This window comes from Thunnus maccoyii, chromosome 1, assembly GCF_910596095.1.
Source record: "Thunnus maccoyii chromosome 1, fThuMac1.1, whole genome shotgun sequence".
Lineage (NCBI taxonomy): Eukaryota > Metazoa > Chordata > Actinopteri > Scombriformes > Scombridae > Thunnus > Thunnus maccoyii.
The window spans coordinates 28119726-28138131 of NC_056533.1; the positions used below are offsets into that span (position 1 = coordinate 28119726).

Here is an 18406-nt window from a genome sequence, read left to right on the forward strand (position 1 = left end):
GTGCAGGAAAGAGCTGGAACATGAGCTCACACATGTTGCACTTGTTGCCCATCTGACATGTCATAAATTGCATACATAAAATCAGACATAGTCACAGAGGAAGATAACCAAGCTGGAAAATTAACTGTGGTCCCATATTTAAGTGACAGCTCACAGCGCCCTCTGCTGCCAGACAACACAAAGCTCAGAGGATTTTATACAGAAGATGTTTTTTAAGGTTTTTTCTTTTATGGTCTTTATTTTATGCAGAGAGCATTTCAGGTATTTCAGGGAAGATAAGCTGGTTCTGATTTGAGCTGCAAATTTGTAAAATGCGTTTTTTTCTCTTAAAGTCTTAAAGGGGCAATCCACTGATTTTTTTTTCCATTTCAGTGGAAAGTTTAACCACATTTTCTCTTTCAAGTTTACTAATCACACGAAGCAATACTCATTACATGAAATAGTGTTTTCTTTAGTTCTAGCAGGAACTTTCCAAAGTCTGAAAAAATAACTTCAAATGATGTAACCATAGTTATCTTCCCTCTGGACTGGAAACTTGTCAATTAAAATGGAAAACCTGCGTTATGGTTGTAAGGAAACATGCTATTGAGTAACATTACGGAAATTGTATCCAACACTTGTGGAGCTGGACCCAAACTAGGGAGTCAGGATATATCTTGGCCTCTGCTAAAGACCTGCGACCAAAAAATATCAAAAATCTTCAAAAAGACCAAAACCAACAATGAATGAATTGATCCTACTAACAAGTATTGCCTGTAGAGTCACACTGTTCCACGGGGTGACATTTTCCTTCATAACCATGAATACAACCACTGTTACTGTGAGTCCATCCCAGATACTGTACACCACCCTGCTGCTGCTCACCAGAGCACCAACTGTGCATCAATCTGCGGCTAAAAATAGTCCCCAAAAATGCACTATTTACTATTGTTTGATTAACATTTGTTACAGTAACAGTGCCCAGCTGTTTCAGAAGAATTTAGCCTTTTAAAAAAAATGAAACATATTTGTGTCAGATTGAATGGGCTTGAGGCTGAGAGGAAGTCGGAAAGTAATGTGAGAGACAGATGAACACATTGACGGTTTTGATCCTTTTCATGGCGTTTGATGACAATAAGACAAATATAGAATAACACCAGAGTTAACTTCAAAACTTACCAGAACAAAAATGTGGAATAGCAAGAGTCAGAAACGAGATGATCAAGGCCAATTAAACAGACCAGAGTCTTATCTGAGAAAGAGAAGAGCCTTTTATTCATCACTGTTTCAAATGTTTTCAAAGGAGAGAGCAAGGAGAAGGTTGTTTGAGAATCAGTTGAAGGTGACAGGGGGAAGCAATGAGGATAACATGTACAAGATTTTTTTTTTTTTTTTTTTTTTTTTGCATTTTTACATTTTTTTCCAGCAATAAATGTTCAGAATGTGAAAGCACCTGCAGTATTTTCACATTGTGAACATTTACTGTGACAGTACTGTTGATCAGGTAAAGCACTGCGACCTTACAGCTTCGACCATTTTTCTTGTCTCAGAGTAGTTTAAAGTTCTTACATCATAAATCTTCAATGTAAGGAAGAAAAAAAGCAAAGCAAACAATAAAAAACTCACTTATTTTTCACTTTTGGCCCTGGATGTATATAATTTACAAATTTAGTTTTAACCACCCAACCTTTGAATCACATACTGTCAGCCACGGCCCATCCATCAGGCATCTTCTATCCAATTCTAATTGCGGTTTTAAATTGAATACTTCTGTTTAAGTACTTCATATGTAATTGCTGCCTTTATTTTGCAGTAGGCAATATTTGAGAGATACTTTTTCACTCCAAATTGGCATGTGCAGTATTAAGCTGCTGTATAACCATCTGACCAAACACGTAGCTATATCCTAGTCTTATTTTTGGAGAGCTTTACAGTAGCAGTTTAACCCCAGGATAGTGACTTTTAGCCTTTTATTTAAAGGAAAAATAGAAAAGGTAAGGGACAGTGGTGTATCATCTAAGATCTGGCTAGAAAGGCAGAAAAAAAAATCACCAAATAAATGCATGTAGACTGCATTCATTTGTTCAAGCACGTTGTAAACCCAACTATTTTAAGGAGAAGCTAGTCGTTGTCTTACTTTGAATCTCTACAATGGAGCATCAAAACTAAACAACACTCATCATCTTGAGAGAAAAAAAAACAACAAACAAACACACTAGAACAGAAGCAATGACAAATAAAGATGAGGCAAAGCACAATGTTTCTTTGAAAATCAGGAAGAGAAATGCTGCATGTGGGAGACAAACGGTAGAAGTCCTATTTAGCCAGCTCCTGAGCGTGGCTTTTGTTCTGTTTCGTCCACTCTGGTGCAAAGGGCTTTACCTGCAAACCCCACAACACCAGCAGACTCAGAACCATGAGGTAGATCACTGGTCAAACTGACCACAAGAGAAAAACAAAACAAAAAAAAAAAAACAACAACAACCCTCCTAAAAGATGCCCATTCTGTGAAAACTTGTAATTTCATAAAAGTACGGCTCTTGTTACATGTCATTTCTGGAGTTTAAAAAAGGAAACGGGGGAGGGGGTGGGGGGGAAGAATTGCCTTGCTCTGAGTTTGTCACCGTTCTTTTTTTCTCAGTATTGCAGTGGGACTCTCATTGTCTTTATTGCCACCAGAAGACTAGATAGCGAAACACTCCATGATTTCACACACACGTTTGATCAATCAGATAGAAATATGACACCTGATCAAGTTCAATGAAGAAATGTTGGAGAATGTTTGATGTGACGTAAGGAAGGCACCTTTTCCAATAATAAATTCATTAATTCCTAATGAAATGGTCACCTGTATCAGCTGTCAAGTGCAGTTGAACACCAATTGATTTTGTAAGCTACTCTGTGACAGCTGTGGAAACCAAAAATGAAGCTTTTCTGAAACTTTAAACTTCAGTGCAAACAAGGTTTTGCAAGGGTTTTTCATATATCACAAATGAAGTAACTATAAAATCACAGAAACCTTGAAGGGGGGAAAATATCTCAATCTCATGCATTTTAATATCACATCATACTGGGGATGATGGGGAGTGGGGGGCATGGGGGGGGTCTGGAAAGGGGTGGGAGGGTCCTCTGGCTTTTATTTGAGAATCCTTGAAAAAAGAGAAAAAGAAGAGCATGTTGTTTCTTATCAAAATAAATCTTGTTTTTTTTTCTGTGATTAGCCAACTGCTTGAGTCCATTTACACTGTCCTCATTTTCCCACCACAAACATCGGGGCTGTGCAAAAAAGTTCATGTGTCTGGTCCAATCAAAGAAGGCCGTGACTGTTATCACTGTGATGTCATCAGCAACGCCGCACCTGCCTTCTGGCTCACAGAGTGGTAATCTAGCCTAAAGATAAAAACACAGCAAGCAGAAGCATTGATACAGAGAGCGACATTAGGGTTGTATTATCTCTGACCAACTCAGTGCAGTGCATTTTTTTTTAATGAAAGAGAGTCATATGGTCTTAATAACATTTAGATTATTAAAGTTTTTATTCCACTTCTTTAAGAAATCCCTGGTGTGTCTGATTAATGCACCCTTTATGAAGGTTTATTTAGTTATAACTAATTTCTGTTGCATTTGTGTGTTTCCTTCCATAGGTGTGAATGTGTACATGATGTGCGTCAGGTGTGTGTGTGTGTGTGTGTGTGCAAACAGGTGTGTGTCAGGAGAACAAGGAAGTGAGTGGTACCTCGCTGCCGGCTCCTGCAGGTGATTAGCTTTTCTTGGGTTGGCAGCTGGTTATATAAGCTTTAACCTTGTTTTCTTGGTTTTGGTTTCGTTGATTACCTTCCTAGTTAGATTTGTTTTTATTTGTTTTGTTGGCCTTTTCCTGCCCTGAAGTTATGTTTAAGCTCCAGAAGTTGTAAATAAATTCACCTTCATTACAGTCAGCGGTCTGTCTCTGCAGCTGCTTGGGACTTGAGGAATATGGGGCCTTTTTATGTTGTGTCTTGGCTACCCCTAGATGGGGTATTACACTAATTTATATGTATTAATGATTAAAAAATAATTCACTAATGTTTCATACATCAGTTATAATCCATCAATAAGAACAACTTTTGGGTTGCCAGGTTGTAAAAAAAAAAAAATTCTTTTGGCTGGTGTTTATCCTCCTCCAGCATGATGCATGTTTTGTCTTTGTAGCTTTAGTTCATCAACACTGCTCCAATGGATCATTTCACCACTAAACTTCTGGAAAAGCACTAGAGAGCATCTGAACTGAAATCAATTTTTTAAAAAACATAACAATATTTACAACAGCAGACCTGACAGAGTATTATAAAAACCCTTTAATTTATACTAGCAGACTCGATGGGTTACTTAAGTAGAAAACCCATGAGCATTTATTTATATTTATAACAACATTATAACCATAATACAGCCAAAAGGATTTTCCATAATGTGGTAACCCCAAAATTATTCTCATTAATGTCTCATAACTATATCTACAATCTATAAAGCCTTAATAAAGCAATTACTTACAATGTATAAACCCTTAATAACAGATGCCAGATTAGAAAGTGGTACAATGACTTCAATTACGAGTCAATAAAGTTGCTAAAACAAACAACCTGCCCTCATTTAAGTCAGCTGGCCTTCACTCAGAAACTGGAGCGTACCTGTGATTACTTGCTGAGTTGACTGTAAGGAGACGAGTTGTTGGAAGAATCCACTTGCTGCTGTGTGCCATTTTCCTGAAAAGCAAAACGTTATAATGACCACCATCACTTTGTTTGCACTGCAATAATTGATAGTTTTAGAGGATGAAACACACCAGAAGCAACTAAAGGTCCCAAGTTTTTTTGGTGCATTGTAATTAAAAAGAATTACTGTTTTTTTTACTGTAAGATACATCACAGTTAAATGGACACCAGGTAGAAGCTGAATGTTTTGGATGAAGAGTTGAATGAGATGATTCTACTATAAACTTACAGCTGCTGCCTGCATGGGAGGATATTGAGGCATGTAAGCTCCTTGGACACCAGGGTTGGCGGCAATATACTGTGAAACAGGAAAAAAAACAAACAAAATTCTATATAATCACATTGTCTGGCCTTTCCTTACATACATGTTGTGCTAAACATAATCATCACCCTACTACAAATAGCTGAAACTAGTATTCTATCATAATATTCTATATCATATGATTACTGCTGTGCGTGATGTAGGATATCCCAGAATTCAACTCACCGCTCCAGTGTTTCCCAATGACAGCTGGCCCATCTGCTGAGTAATCATGGCTGTGGGGTGCAATGACATGGAGGGATCCACAGAGGGAGACATCACAGGAGCCTGCAATATAAGGCAGCCGGGTTGTTTTTTTGTTGTTTTTTTTTTTAAAACCACGAATCACATGATAGTTGTACAAATTTAATCAACTAATTCTGATACAACATGAATGTAACATGAAGGCTGCAACCACAGTGGCAAGCAGTTGTGAGTATAAATAGAGCTGTTGTTTAAAACCTTGTATACAAGACAGAACTGAAAGCTTATCTTGGAAAAAGTGTGGTTTTGATGTTTTGCTGCAGTAACTTTGTGATAATATGTTAATCTAGGGTGATATATAAAGTACTTTATGCGCCTGTGTTACATTAAGTGATGAAAATAAGTAGAAAGTATAACATTGTCGGCTTTAGCCTGTTTTCAGATGCGGTATATTTCTTTTAAACATGACGCCTTTAGGGAATAGACCATTTCCTAGTAACAAGTGGGGGAAGGGGCAGATCAGCAGAGACACTTGTTCCACTGGAAACCATCTGTTGGAAGAGTCAAAGAGTCACAAGACTGTCTCTGCTTCAGGCATTTCCTGCTGGATCCAGAGAGAGGGAGGGAGGTAGGAGGGGGGGGGGGGGGGGGGTTGTGGTTGAATGTCTTTTTAGTTGTTCCATTTCTCTCTCACACACTCAAACACACATACACACTTGCAATATGTAAATACACTGAGGCACGTTTTTGCAGAACTCATCTCAGCTCCTTCTCCTACATTTGGGGAAGTTTTGGACGTTGTTAGTTTAACTGTGTCAGCAAAAGTAACACTCTGAGCTCAGGGCTTTAGCTGTAGCATTGCCACACGCCCATTTCCTGTACACAGAATAGGAGGTGGCATATAAGTATATGAGAGAAAAAAAAAGGCAGGGCTGTTGCTCTCTTACCGGGTGTTGCATGATATATGGTTGATGCGCCACCCAAGAATGACTCTGTACCTGATGAAAAGTCAGACAGGAAGGGAAAGGCAGACAGGAGACAGATGGAAAGAGAGAAAGAGTCATTTATTTACTTCAATTACACTTTTATGTTACAAACTAACTTCACATCTGCAATAAGCATTTTTTTTTTTACAAGGATGTTTTCAGTCTGGAGTGGATGTTGCAACAACATCCACTCATCCATCCTTCCATCATTTCATCTATCCGTTTTGAAGCCACTTATCCTGGTCAGAGACTCTGGTTAACCATGACAGCCGAAACATATTTAAAGCCCTCAGCATGTCAGATGGTATTTCTGTCTTTTTTAGCAGCACTTTAGAAGTTCTTCTTCTACATCTCAACGATATTCCAAGTGGGTCAATCATTCCCAACCCTTATTGCACAACCTGGGAGGTCGTATCTCTCCACCTCCTGAGGTGCTGAATGGTTCTCCAGAACCTCTTTGATGCCGTCAAGAAAGTCAGTCTGGTAGCTTTTAACAAGCATGTTCCAGACTCAGGTTCTTGTTTATGTAACTATACTAGCTGTGGCCATTTTGGCTTGTTTCTCCACTGAGAGTCACACCTAAGCCAACCTGGCCTTCTTCAGCTTGACAGGTTCCCACACCACTGGTGCCCACCAGAGGGCTCTTGGGCTGCCAACCTTCTCAGCACAGTTCTTTTTAGCCACTGCCACAATCCTCAAGGCAAAGGTTGGGCGCAATGCTCATTGGGCAAGTTGCAGAGCTTGGGAAGATGAAAGTGTTGTGGACATTGGCAGCAGAGGCAATGTGTTGGGATATGGGGGACAGGCTGGTGCAGTTACTTCTACATACAGCATTACCTCTGGAGCCAAACCTCCGTCAGAATCCAGGCAGTTGTGGTAAAAAACTCACTCCCAGTGGATGAGAAGGCTATTTGGATGTGACTGCTAGACCCAGTCTGATTGCCTAAATTCAGACTATTACACCTTCTTGGAGACAAAGTGAGTCAGGTACTTGAGAGAAAGCATCACCTTCTAACTACATAATCTTACTTGGAGACTTCAGGGCTCATGCTGGCATTGAGTGAGGCACCTGAATGAGAATGGGCTCACCCATCTGATTGAAAAGCTTTATTAGATGTGAACACTATTTATGGATTGGCACAAAAAGCTCCTTATTCAAACACAGGGAAGCTCATAAGAGTTCATAGTGTTCAATTTCTCTTGGAAAACTGCACAAAGAGAACGGCTGAGTTATGACTTTGAACTTATTACCAACTCCCCACATGACGGGAATGTGCCAAACAGGCCTGGTAGACCCAAACATGTAGTGGGTTTATCTGGAGACCATCTGGCAGCAGACTCTGTTCAAAACCTCTATTGTGTGTTGCAACCCTGCTGAACAACAACCCTCAGATCAGAGTCATCCCTCATGGGCAAATTACTTTCAAGCCACGGATTTTGTCAGTGGTCGGAAGTGTTTTGGTGCACATAAACTGATGAATCAAAACTTGTGAATGAAATATTAAGCAACAGTGAGCAAGAGTGCAATTCAGAGAAAGGGTGACTCAGAGAAGATGGCTGTACTTTCTGTAAAAGGGATTTTTTTTACAACTACAACCCAATGAACCCATAAACTTACTCTCATATTGCTGATTGACCCAATCCTTTAAACACTGAAAATTTCAAATTATCTCCCACTGCCACATGGAGCTGCCAATATCTGAGGTGGCCCAGGGCAGTTTCAACACTTATTCTTGCATCTATAGCACCTGTGCAACCCACACATGAGCAAAAATACACCCTAACGCACATATGCATGTACATTTCATAACCTCACACGCAACTTAAAGGGGAAGAGAGAGACAGTGAGTGAGAGAGAGAAAGAGATAGATCATTTAAATTCAGTTCTCGCTTTTGGGCATGTTTATAGCAGCACATTAAAGGGATCTTCCGCAGTACCTGGTAAGCAGAGACTGGAGACATGTAGGGAGACATTGCAGGCTGCACAGTCATTATCCTGTTGGTCACTGGATACGGAGAGGGATAATACCTGAACAACAGAGAGTATTTCAAAATACAGTTCAAGATTTATGAGGCTAGCAAAAATTTAAATGATGTCATGACCAGTTGTTATCTTTGACCTACCCATTCTGTATAGCTGCTGAGGAGGGGTCATAGGTAAGAGTCATGGCACCCTACGGGGAGGAAATACATAATATGGAATCAAATATTTCGAACATACTGCTATTGAGCACCTAATTGGATAATAATTGAAAATATCACAGAAAATCATCACTTCTCTCTCATATGAAAAAGAAAATAGTTTACATTATGTGAGATATTAAGTGGATACATACTAGTCTGAGATCCCCTGTCTGTCCATTGGGAAGAAATCCACTGTGAGCATGTTTCTTCCTTTGACTGTCTGCAAACTTACACAGCAAGGGCTGAGAAGGAGCTGGGGGCAAAGCAATAGGAATGGTTAGTAACCGACATATTAACGATTATTTTCATCACCGCCTCCGCAGTTTTTATTGGAAGGAAAGTGTATAGAAAGGTGAAATTCTTTCCTACCCAAAGCTCCAGAGGCAATCTTGATAAATTTCCCATTAAAGTGTGAGATCACTGCATTACACTGCTCTGTTGTGTCCATCCTAACATGAGAGAGGATAAAACAATAAAACATGACTCATCAACAAGGCGCACAGAGAGACAATCTACAGCACAACTTATAACTCAAAGTGGTATTGTTAGAGATATTGCAAATTGGAAGAACTGATAGACTCTTTGACTGTCAAGCTCACAGATGCAACAGTTTTGGTTGCCGTAAAACTGCTAAAAAAACTCTGCTTTCACTCAACATGTTTTAGTAAAGATGAACACATTTTTGTTCACCAATTACTCTGCTGCAACAGAGGCTACAATGTCATGGCTGAGGCCCTGTTTGAGTTGTAATTTGGAGTTACTTTATAATACTTATATTAACAATCACAGATTCTGGATGCTTATTGTTTAAGTGTGATTCAGATGAGAATAAACGAGCGCTCCTTTTTGTCATTTCTCTGCGACTGACCTGGCGAAGCCCACGCCTCGGCTGTTGCCGCTGTAGTCTCGGAGGATCCGCGTAGAGACGACTTGTCCGAAAGGCTGCAGCATGTTTTCCAACTCTTTCTCATCCACAGACAGAGGCAAGTTGGAAATATACAGATTTGTGGGGTCTTGCTCCTGTTGCTGCTCAGATAAAAGAAGATGGAGAGGAAGAAGTCAATTGAATATGATGTGTGTTATTTTAATTTTCATATGTGGCATCTGAACTGAGAGAGAGGCACATCTGTAAATGCAAACATCAGGCAAATATGCACTCAACCACAGATAAAGGCAGTATCTCTATTATTTCTCCTGACCAATGAAATGCCTGAAAACAACAAAAACTATTTTTCTCTGTTACAAAACTTGCTAGTCTTTGTGAACCAGAGTTTGAGACTCAGCTTAAGTATGGTTAAGGGTCATAGAAAGACATTTGATTAAACAAACATCAATAAGCTCTCTTGCACAAACACATGACCACACATACACACACACACACACACACACACACACACACACACACACTGAAACACACTTCATCTGTATTGTGTAGCAGCTCAGTGCCTCTATGGCCTTCCCTAGAAACAGCAGGAGAGCATTGTAGCCTAGCTACCATAACACACAAACTGCACTCTGCCGTGTTTGTTCCAAACAGAGCTGCTACATGTGGGTCTCCAGAGAGCAACTCTGCATCAATGAACTCTAACCCATGAATTTAAGCACAGAAACACTGGCCGGGCCGAGAAAGGGAAGGACCTGAAACTGAAATGTTATGATCTAGAGAATTTCCGCTTCTGATTATGAAACAAATCACACATATGATGCATAGATATCCTGTCTGTCAGCTAAAAGTATTTTAGAAAGATGAAAAACTGGTATATTGTTTGGTAGTCACAGAGAGAAGATAAAGGATGCTGCTTTCGTACTACAATGCAGATATGCAAACATCAGTATGCATTCATGGTAATCGTTAACACTCAGTGACATAGTGATAATACTGGTAAGAATCTGTACTATCTATACAGTATAAGATGATGTGTTACTGTGTGAGCTGGTGGTCCTGTGTGTAACGTGTCAGGCTGACTGACAGGTTATTTGGCAGAGCGAGACTTGACATCTGGTTTCTACAGTGAAAGTAAATGGGGTCACGGGAAGAACAGCTTGTCAGCTGAGGTCATGTGACCAGTCTAATGTCATCCTCTAACACACACTGGACATATGCACGCATTACAGAAGCACAACCTCATAGAGATGTTCACACACACACACGCACATGCACGCACACACACATGCACAAAACACATGCCTGCACCAAACTCACCTTGGCCATCTGGGCCTGAATGCCGCTGGTTTTCAGAGCATGTACTGCCTTTAAAGCAGCCGCTGGGCTGTCAAAGTCCACAAAGCCGTAACCTGTGGTTGGTAGAGCAGTATTTACATGAATGGCACTCAATGAGAAGCACAAACACCTATTGTACATTTTGTACCAACAGTATTATTCAGGGATGGCTACAGTAATATGTACTGATATTTATTGTTTATTACTGTAAACATATCAAGATATTTTTTTTAAAATGATGAATCATGATACACAATTTAGTTGTTTTAATTCAAACTACAAAACAAACAAACTACAAATTCTAAAAGGAACAAACCAGTGTTTGCATGTATAAACCCCTTATACTGTATGACAAAAATATGTATACTTGCTGCTTGTTCACTATTTTGTAAAGCATACAATTGTGTAGAGCTGCAACAATTATTAAATTTATCCGTTGGTTGCCAACTATTAAATTAAATTATGTTAATCGATTGATTGTTTGGAGTCATTCTTTAAAATGTCCAAATTCTCTGATTCCAGCCTCTCAAATGGTTTCTATGACAGTAAACCCAATATCTTTGAGTTGTGGACTGTTTGTTGGGACAAAAAAGAAGACATCCTGGGCTTTGGGAAACAGTGATGGACATTTTTCACCACTTTAGAAATTTTGTGGACCAAACAAGTAATTGAATAATCGAGAAAACAATCCAACAGATTCATCGATAATGAAAATAATGGTTAGCTGAAGCCTTACAATTGTGTTTCTGTTTTTTGAATGTGTTCTTCCATCATCCAGTCAGTCACTGGTTTCCGTTCATTTCCATAAAACGAATGGTGAGAAAATCCACTTTGAGAGGCTCTAAATCTTCCTGAGTTAGGTTATCTGTCATAATCTGCTTTTGTTTTTGTCAAATTGAAATTATCATTGCATTGTGATGCACTACAGACTTTGCAAATGTTTCCACGCTTTCAGCTGCACTGCAGTACCACGCAACGGCATCACCGCTTTGACAAAATAAAAGCAGACACATTTACTGTTCATGGTCACTGTGATGGATTACCCAACTCCAACAAGTATCAAGTTGCTGCAAATAGATTTTCATATGCTATGGAAATGAATGGAAACCAGTAGCTGCCATTGAAGTTATGGAAAACACGTCCAAACATATAAAACAACATGGTATTCTTTGGAAAATCATTTGAACTCATATAAAGTGCACAAACAAATTGTGGCTAAAACATGGAAAAACACTGGTATGATACAACAACTATAACAGGTGATTCAGCATAGTTTAACTAACAACAGGATAATATGTTCCAGCTAAGTTGCAGCAGTTAAGCTACTGCTAAAATCTACTTTTTTATATTGTCAAGCCCAGATCGGTGACTGCTGGTGAGTGAATGACCCTACTGACCTTTACATTTGTTGGTGGTCTTGTCCAGGATTGCCTTTGCTGACTGAATCTTGCCATACCTGTGCACACAACAACATGTCACTTACTGTCAAAGATCGGTCTTTGAGAATTATGAATCAGCAGCTAAGACTTGTGAAAACGTCTCCTCATTGGCCTGGATTACTCTGTATGTGTTATTAATGCCAGTCAAATATGTATATATATATATATATCTTTGTAGGAGACATTTGTCGAGAGACTACCTTCACTTATGACAGATTAAAATGAACAACCAGGCAGAAAAGATGAATTAATAGAAATAATAACCAACACTGATATTCATGGAGATAACTGGTGATTTTAGAGGCACATACTGTACATCACTACTCTTCCTACGTGTTTCCAAACACTATTAATCCAATTTCAATGTATCAGGCTTTGCTCGATCGCCGACTTTATGCTCAAGTTGAACTGTGTGGTACGAGCTGCGAGCTGCTATCTGAGCACACACACCATACAGACTAAATGCCTAGCTGACATCACCATTCAGACCTTGTTGCTATGAAAAGCGCTTTCATTTCTGCTTTGTGCTGGCAAACACCATTGGGAACATGAACAAAACACAAGCAAACAGGACACAAACAGCTGCTGCTGCCGCTGGTTACATGGGTGAATGCCTCCCTCCATATGCTTGTGATTCAGAGGGAAAGAGAGGAGACAAAACTCCACTAATTATGGCATCTACCACACTAACCACTCAGACTGTAGCCTATAGTATCAAGTATCGAACATGTTCACTGGGCTGCTTAACATGACTGATTTTTTTCTTTTTGGAAAACAATCATTTTTACAGTCTGCTTCACATACCTCAGTTGAGCTATGTCTTTTCCATGTGTGAGTCTGTTTATATGGTGGTTGGAGCATTTTATGAGTCAGTGTACACTATGGCTAAACCAATGTGTGTTTTTGAATGCCAATATTGACATTTTTGCACTGAAAATGCAAATTTCAATTTATTTTTTTTATCTGTAATCTGTAGCCATTTAAATGCAAAATATTTCCCTTTATTCAGTTGCTTTTTTTTCCCCAAAAGCCTCTTATTGTCAAGATGTAAACCCTTAAAGGAAGAGTTTTGGGAAATATGCTTATTCACTTTCTTGCCGAGAGTTAGATAAGAAGATCGATACCACCCTCATACATGAGAGAGGGGTGAAGAGACGAGGTATGGGCAGAGAGCCCAGTATTTTTATTTGTATCTGTATTTGTTGAGGCAGCAAAATAATTTGTATTTGTATTTCAATATAAGTGGAAATAGGTATAACAATCCTATTTTTGTTTTTATTACACTTCTAATTATAGGATATTAAAGTGTTAAAATAAGTGTTCTTCAATAAACTACTTTGCAAAGGAAGATTCCCACACTGGGTCTCAAACTTCGGTCTCCCAAACCACAGACAACTGCGCTGACCACACAACCAAAGCTCAGCTCTGCCAGACCCACAGACCTGAAGCTACTTATACATTCTTGACACAGAGACAGACAGCAGAGCGGAGCAGAGGAGAGAGACGGGGATGGCAAAGGAAACGAGCCCTGAGCTGCATGCTGTTATTTGACATGTCTTTTTTTTTCTTCCTGAAAACAAATCATTTAAAAAATATTTGTATGAAATAAGTATTCATAAAACCCATTACTTCTTCTTTTCTGAATACTGTATTCGGATTCGGCTCCACCCCTAGAAGAGACGCTGTGCTGCTGTCTGAAAAGTCGCTGACTGAGATTACTCTGAGCAGCGTGTATGGGAATAAATTACAGTATAATAGATTTGTGTATATTTCTTGCTGCATAACTCGCTGCTGCACAGCGCTGCTGTTGCACAGCGCTGCTGTTGCACCATGCTGCTCTGTCTTGTCTGTCCATGTGTCGGCAGTGTCCTTTTTTCGCGCCACAGCGTTATCAGTTATGAATTTTTCACCACATGAGAAAATGGACATGTAACATGAGAGCGTGTGAAAAGTGTCAATTGCATGAGTCTCACGGTCAATGCGTGAGAGCTGGCAGCTCTGAAATTTCCTAAAAGCAAAACTATTTTTATTAAAGGACCACTGTGTAAGATTTAGTGGTATCTAAGGGAACAGACTTGGCAGAAAAGGAATATAATATTCACAAGTATGTTTTAATTGGTGTATAGTCCCATGAAAATAAGAATCGTGTTTTCGTTACCTTAGAATGAGCCATTTATATCTACATAGGGAGCAGGTCCCCTTCCATGGAGGCCGCCATGTTGCACCGCCATGTTTCTACAGTAACCCAGAATGGACAAACTAAATACTGGCTCTAGAGAGGGCCTTTCGTGAACCACCACTGTAGGTTCTCCTACACGCTTGGAAGGGGAAGGGGAGGGGAATACAGTTGGTTGCAATCTGCACCCTCACTGCTAGATGCCACTAAATCCTGCACACTCGTCCTTTAAAGCAATATTTAATTTACAAAACTGAATACAACCACTGAGAAATTAGGTTAACTTATATGTGCAACTAAAATTTCATAGGCGGTTTTACAGACTGAATTTGTTGTATTTATGTAATATGTTATGTACAATATGTATGTTTGTATGCATGTACAGTATGTACCTGTGGTCAAGGAGACACCTTCATTAAATCAGAGTGGAATGACATTGCTATGCGATATCTAAAGCCCGCTATTGGCCCTCAACAGCAAACAAGCGTATCAGTCACAAAAAATTGGTGTGCACACACATTAGCATACTCGTGTGTACTCACTGGTGACAGAGTTTGACCAGGTCCAGGTCTGTAGTAGCAGGGGGCAGGCCACGGATGTAGAGGTTGGTTTTGCTGAGCTGCTCCAGGCCTGTGCTGCTGCTGTTGCTGCTGCTGCTGGGACTGGACGGAGTCATGGGGTAGGACTGCACACAGGAAACCCACTGTTAGGAAGCGTATGGGAGCTAGATAATCTAATTTAAACCCAAGTCAACAGTGATCACAAGAGCATTTCATCTGCGCGAACTGAAAATGCAGAAACGCACAGAAAAGGGCACATTAAGATTTTGTTATTTCATGCTACATTAAAATCAGTACTGTAATTGGATCTTTTCTCCATTGTGACCCCCCTAAGACAACATCAGGATCTTATAGTCAGAGGTAGGTTTGACCTTAAAGCTCCTGCCTGGATCCGTGTCCAGCAATATACCAGACAATATACCACAGACTATATTAAAATCATATATTCTTGAATGTGGGCCTTTGAGAATCACAATGTGATTTAATCTGTGTTCATGTCTTACATCCTGTTTATCACAAACCTACAGTTTTCTTCATACTCGCGAGCCAAACCACGCAGCACTGCCCTGCAAAGCATTTCCTTCCCCTTACTCATTCATTAAAATAGCTCCCAGCCACCCCAAACCCTCTCTAGATCAGATCAAAGACAAAGCATGGCAGAATCACACCATCTGTCCATAACCAAAGGACAATCCACTCCAAGAGCCAAAGAACATGGATACAACTATAGCCATGCCAAAAAAGAAACACTGAGATATTCTTACACAGTCATGTGATGGTTAAACGTTCATAGCAGCTATTTTTCTTTTTCAGATGCGGAATTGATCGCTGTGGCAGGAACATCTGTTAGGCCTGTTATGTCTTCAAGTAGAGGCCTTACATTTTTGTTGGTATGCAATTACCACACTAACTTTTTTTTTTTTTGAGACCATCAAGGGTTCACATAAGGCCTCCGAGACAGTGCGCCATAAGAGGGCAGCTCCAGTGGTACATTTCACAGAGGCATCATCACCTTATAGCTGACTAAATCAGTGTCACACCTACACTCTGAAAACTCAATGACTGCTTCCCTGCAGGATTTCATATGTGGCTGGTTTCATATTCCTGTGCTCAAAGTAATATACAGCACCTCCTGATGATTAAATATCAAAATTTAATCTAAAAAGGTGAATATTTTGGGTCTTATGGGATGCAGGCTCAAAACTGAAGCCACAATTCACTTCATCCGACACTGGGCTCACATTTCCATCATCAGAGGTTATAAAAACAGCCTCCTCTTGCCTCTGTGCCCGCTTCCTATTTCCATCTTCCATCTAAATCAAAAGATATGATGGTAAGCAAAGGGGGATCCGGCCTTCAATTACCTTTTTGTTCACCTGAGAGGTCAAAATGAAGGATGCACTCCAGCACACCGACTTACATTATTACACAGAGCTCTCTGGAGTCACCCAGAATGCATTAACCTATAAAATGGACTACAATAACCGTCGTGCATATTGACCAGAGTGGGTGAGTGACTGGGCAAACAAGGTTATATGGACATAATGATTAAACTCTCCGGTTGTAGAGCTATAGGTCAGCAGCTGGTTTCATCTCTCCATCTAGCCTATCAGAGAATCAGCTTCCCGTTTGACAAGTCGGCTGAAAGCAGTGGGTCTATTTTTTTAATCTAATTTAATTCATTTGGTATTAAACATGCATTATATCCTATTTGAAAGCCCAATGTCATATGTGGCTGCTATTATTCAGCCTATCTTAAAGAAAAGACTGTTTAATCAAATGCTGCCTCAAGTGAGAGCGAAAAGTAGCCAGAAAAAAAAAATACAATGTATGTGTATTTTGGCCTACCTGCTTACGATTGGCTGTCTTCAGCGGGTTGCCTGTGTTTGCAAAAATCATCCTGGAGGTTACAGATATTATTTTATTTCCTAATTAGATCCCCCACCAAAAAATAAAAAAATATCGCAACGCAGAGCCACTATAGAGACGGAACCCAAGCGGTGTATGAAGCCTATAAAATAAGCAGTCGGTTTAAAACATCCGCATACTGAACGGGCTGGTTATCAGTAATAAAGTCTGAAATGTAATGTCCTCGGTCCTGCATAGACTGACACATCTATACAGTTAGATGCAAACCAGGCGATGGACCAACCCTCCGGTCCGGTTCATTGATCTACGACGTCCTGGTGCAGACCGCTCGGCAGTCCCACCTACTACAGACCAAACCATCTCCGCCTCTGCAGGGTGTTTGACATCAAATGAACTGCGTGGCCGCCTCGCAAAAACTCACATAGGCCGTTTGTTTTTCGTGACAAAGGCTCGTGGGGACGCGTGTTGTCTGTGGCTCGATTTATAAATGCGTACAAAGTGTTTTGGGGTTTGATTTGCAGGCGCACAATCAGTCGGGCTGAACGCTCGCCGCCTTTCATGTTGTTGTCGTCCGCACATACCAAGCATTCTTCACCCCCACCTCCTCCAACCACACACACACACACACACACACACACACACACACACACACACACACACACACAAATAGAGTCGTATTTCCATCACTTCAGAGGACATTACATTGACTTACATTCATTTCCTGGAGACTTATCCTAACCTTAACTATAACCACCGCGTGCCTAACCCTAACCTTAAAATAACCCTAAATTAATCTTAACTTTAAACCGTATCTTCACCCTAAAATTAATGATTTGCATTAAGGGGACTTGCTTTTTGTCCCCATAAGGGAGGCGAGTCCCCACAACATGAGGAATACCTGGTACACACACACATGCACACACACACACACACACACCCTCTTCCTCTTCCTACCCTTCCCCCCATCCAACACACTACATGTCAGAGAATCAGGATGCAATGAAATATACGCAGGGACTGGCCTGGGCTGGAGGTCACAATCTCCCTATAAACCCAACTATGTGAGAACCAGGATTAATAAACAAGAACAGAATATTTGGAAATAACATTAATCTTTACACGCATTAATCATTTTATTTTGTTAAATGCAGCCTGTGACCTCTATATGGCACCATATGTAGATCATGTGACATAAAGGTTTAATGGCAGAAACAAAATATTGACTCCTTCATAAACTTATAAATCAAGAGAACCATTCTTTTTTTTGCCACCTTTGAGTGCATTCACAGCATTCATATGATTAATCTGCTTATATGCAGTTTGTAAAAGTGTAAACTAAGCATTTTCACATATGGCGCACAAATAACTCACCGCCACTGATGTAGTTGGAGAAAAAAAAAAAAGAGGAACTGTAGATTTCTAGCTTCTGTTCATGGGCTCTCAACTGCTTAAAAGAATTTTTGAGATGCTGTGGTTTGTTATTGATGCTCTAAAACGTCGAGCACGCCTCTTCCAACACTTTTGATCTCTTGTGTTTAACCTCAAGCACCCTTAATGTTTGTCATACAGGGGCCTAAATAAAGCTTTTAGTTGTTGTACTCAAAGTGAGGAAACAGCCTGCTTCATTATCAATATAATCAATCAAAAGTCACATGAAACCAGCTCCATTCTTTTCTTATGATTTATATTTTATTAGTATTTTTAACACAATACAGACAAAACCATGAATAACAAAT

General features: G+C 39.9%; 1 protein-coding gene across 1 annotated transcript; it reads right to left on the reverse strand.

Annotated features, from left to right (window-relative positions):
- Nucleotides 1–1241: 1241 nt before the first annotated feature.
- Nucleotides 1242–17172, reverse strand: rbms1a (RNA binding motif, single stranded interacting protein 1a). Its single transcript, XM_042421849.1, has 14 exons — nt 16650–17172; nt 14784–14926; nt 12024–12082; nt 10609–10700; nt 9274–9431; nt 8775–8854; nt 8558–8658; nt 8346–8395; nt 8160–8250; nt 6183–6233; nt 5218–5319; nt 4960–5028; nt 4647–4721; nt 1242–3369 (listed from the first exon to the last, which is right to left on the reverse strand). The coding sequence occupies exons 1-13, from the start codon at nt 16698–16700 to the stop codon at nt 4653–4655; spliced, it is 1116 nt and encodes a 371-aa protein (XP_042277783.1). The 5' UTR covers nt 16701–17172; the 3' UTR covers nt 1242–3369; nt 4647–4652.
- Nucleotides 17173–18406: the final 1234 nt, after the last annotated feature.

What these genes read in the sequence shown, in the direction of transcription:
- rbms1a (XM_042421849.1), bottom strand. Translation starts at nt 16,700, where the DNA reads ATGATTTTTGCAAACACAGGCAACCCGCTGAAGACAGCCAATCGTAAG. An exon ending in TTCAGGCCCAGATGGCCAAG is followed by an intron (nt 9,432 to 10,608) that starts GTGAGTTTGGTG and finishes TTATCTGAGCAG; the next exon opens with CAACAGGAGCAAGACCCCAC. An exon ending in CGAGGCGTGGGCTTCGCCAG is followed by an intron (nt 8,855 to 9,273) that starts GTCAGTCGCAGA and finishes CTCTCATGTTAG; the next exon opens with GATGGACACAACAGAGCAGT.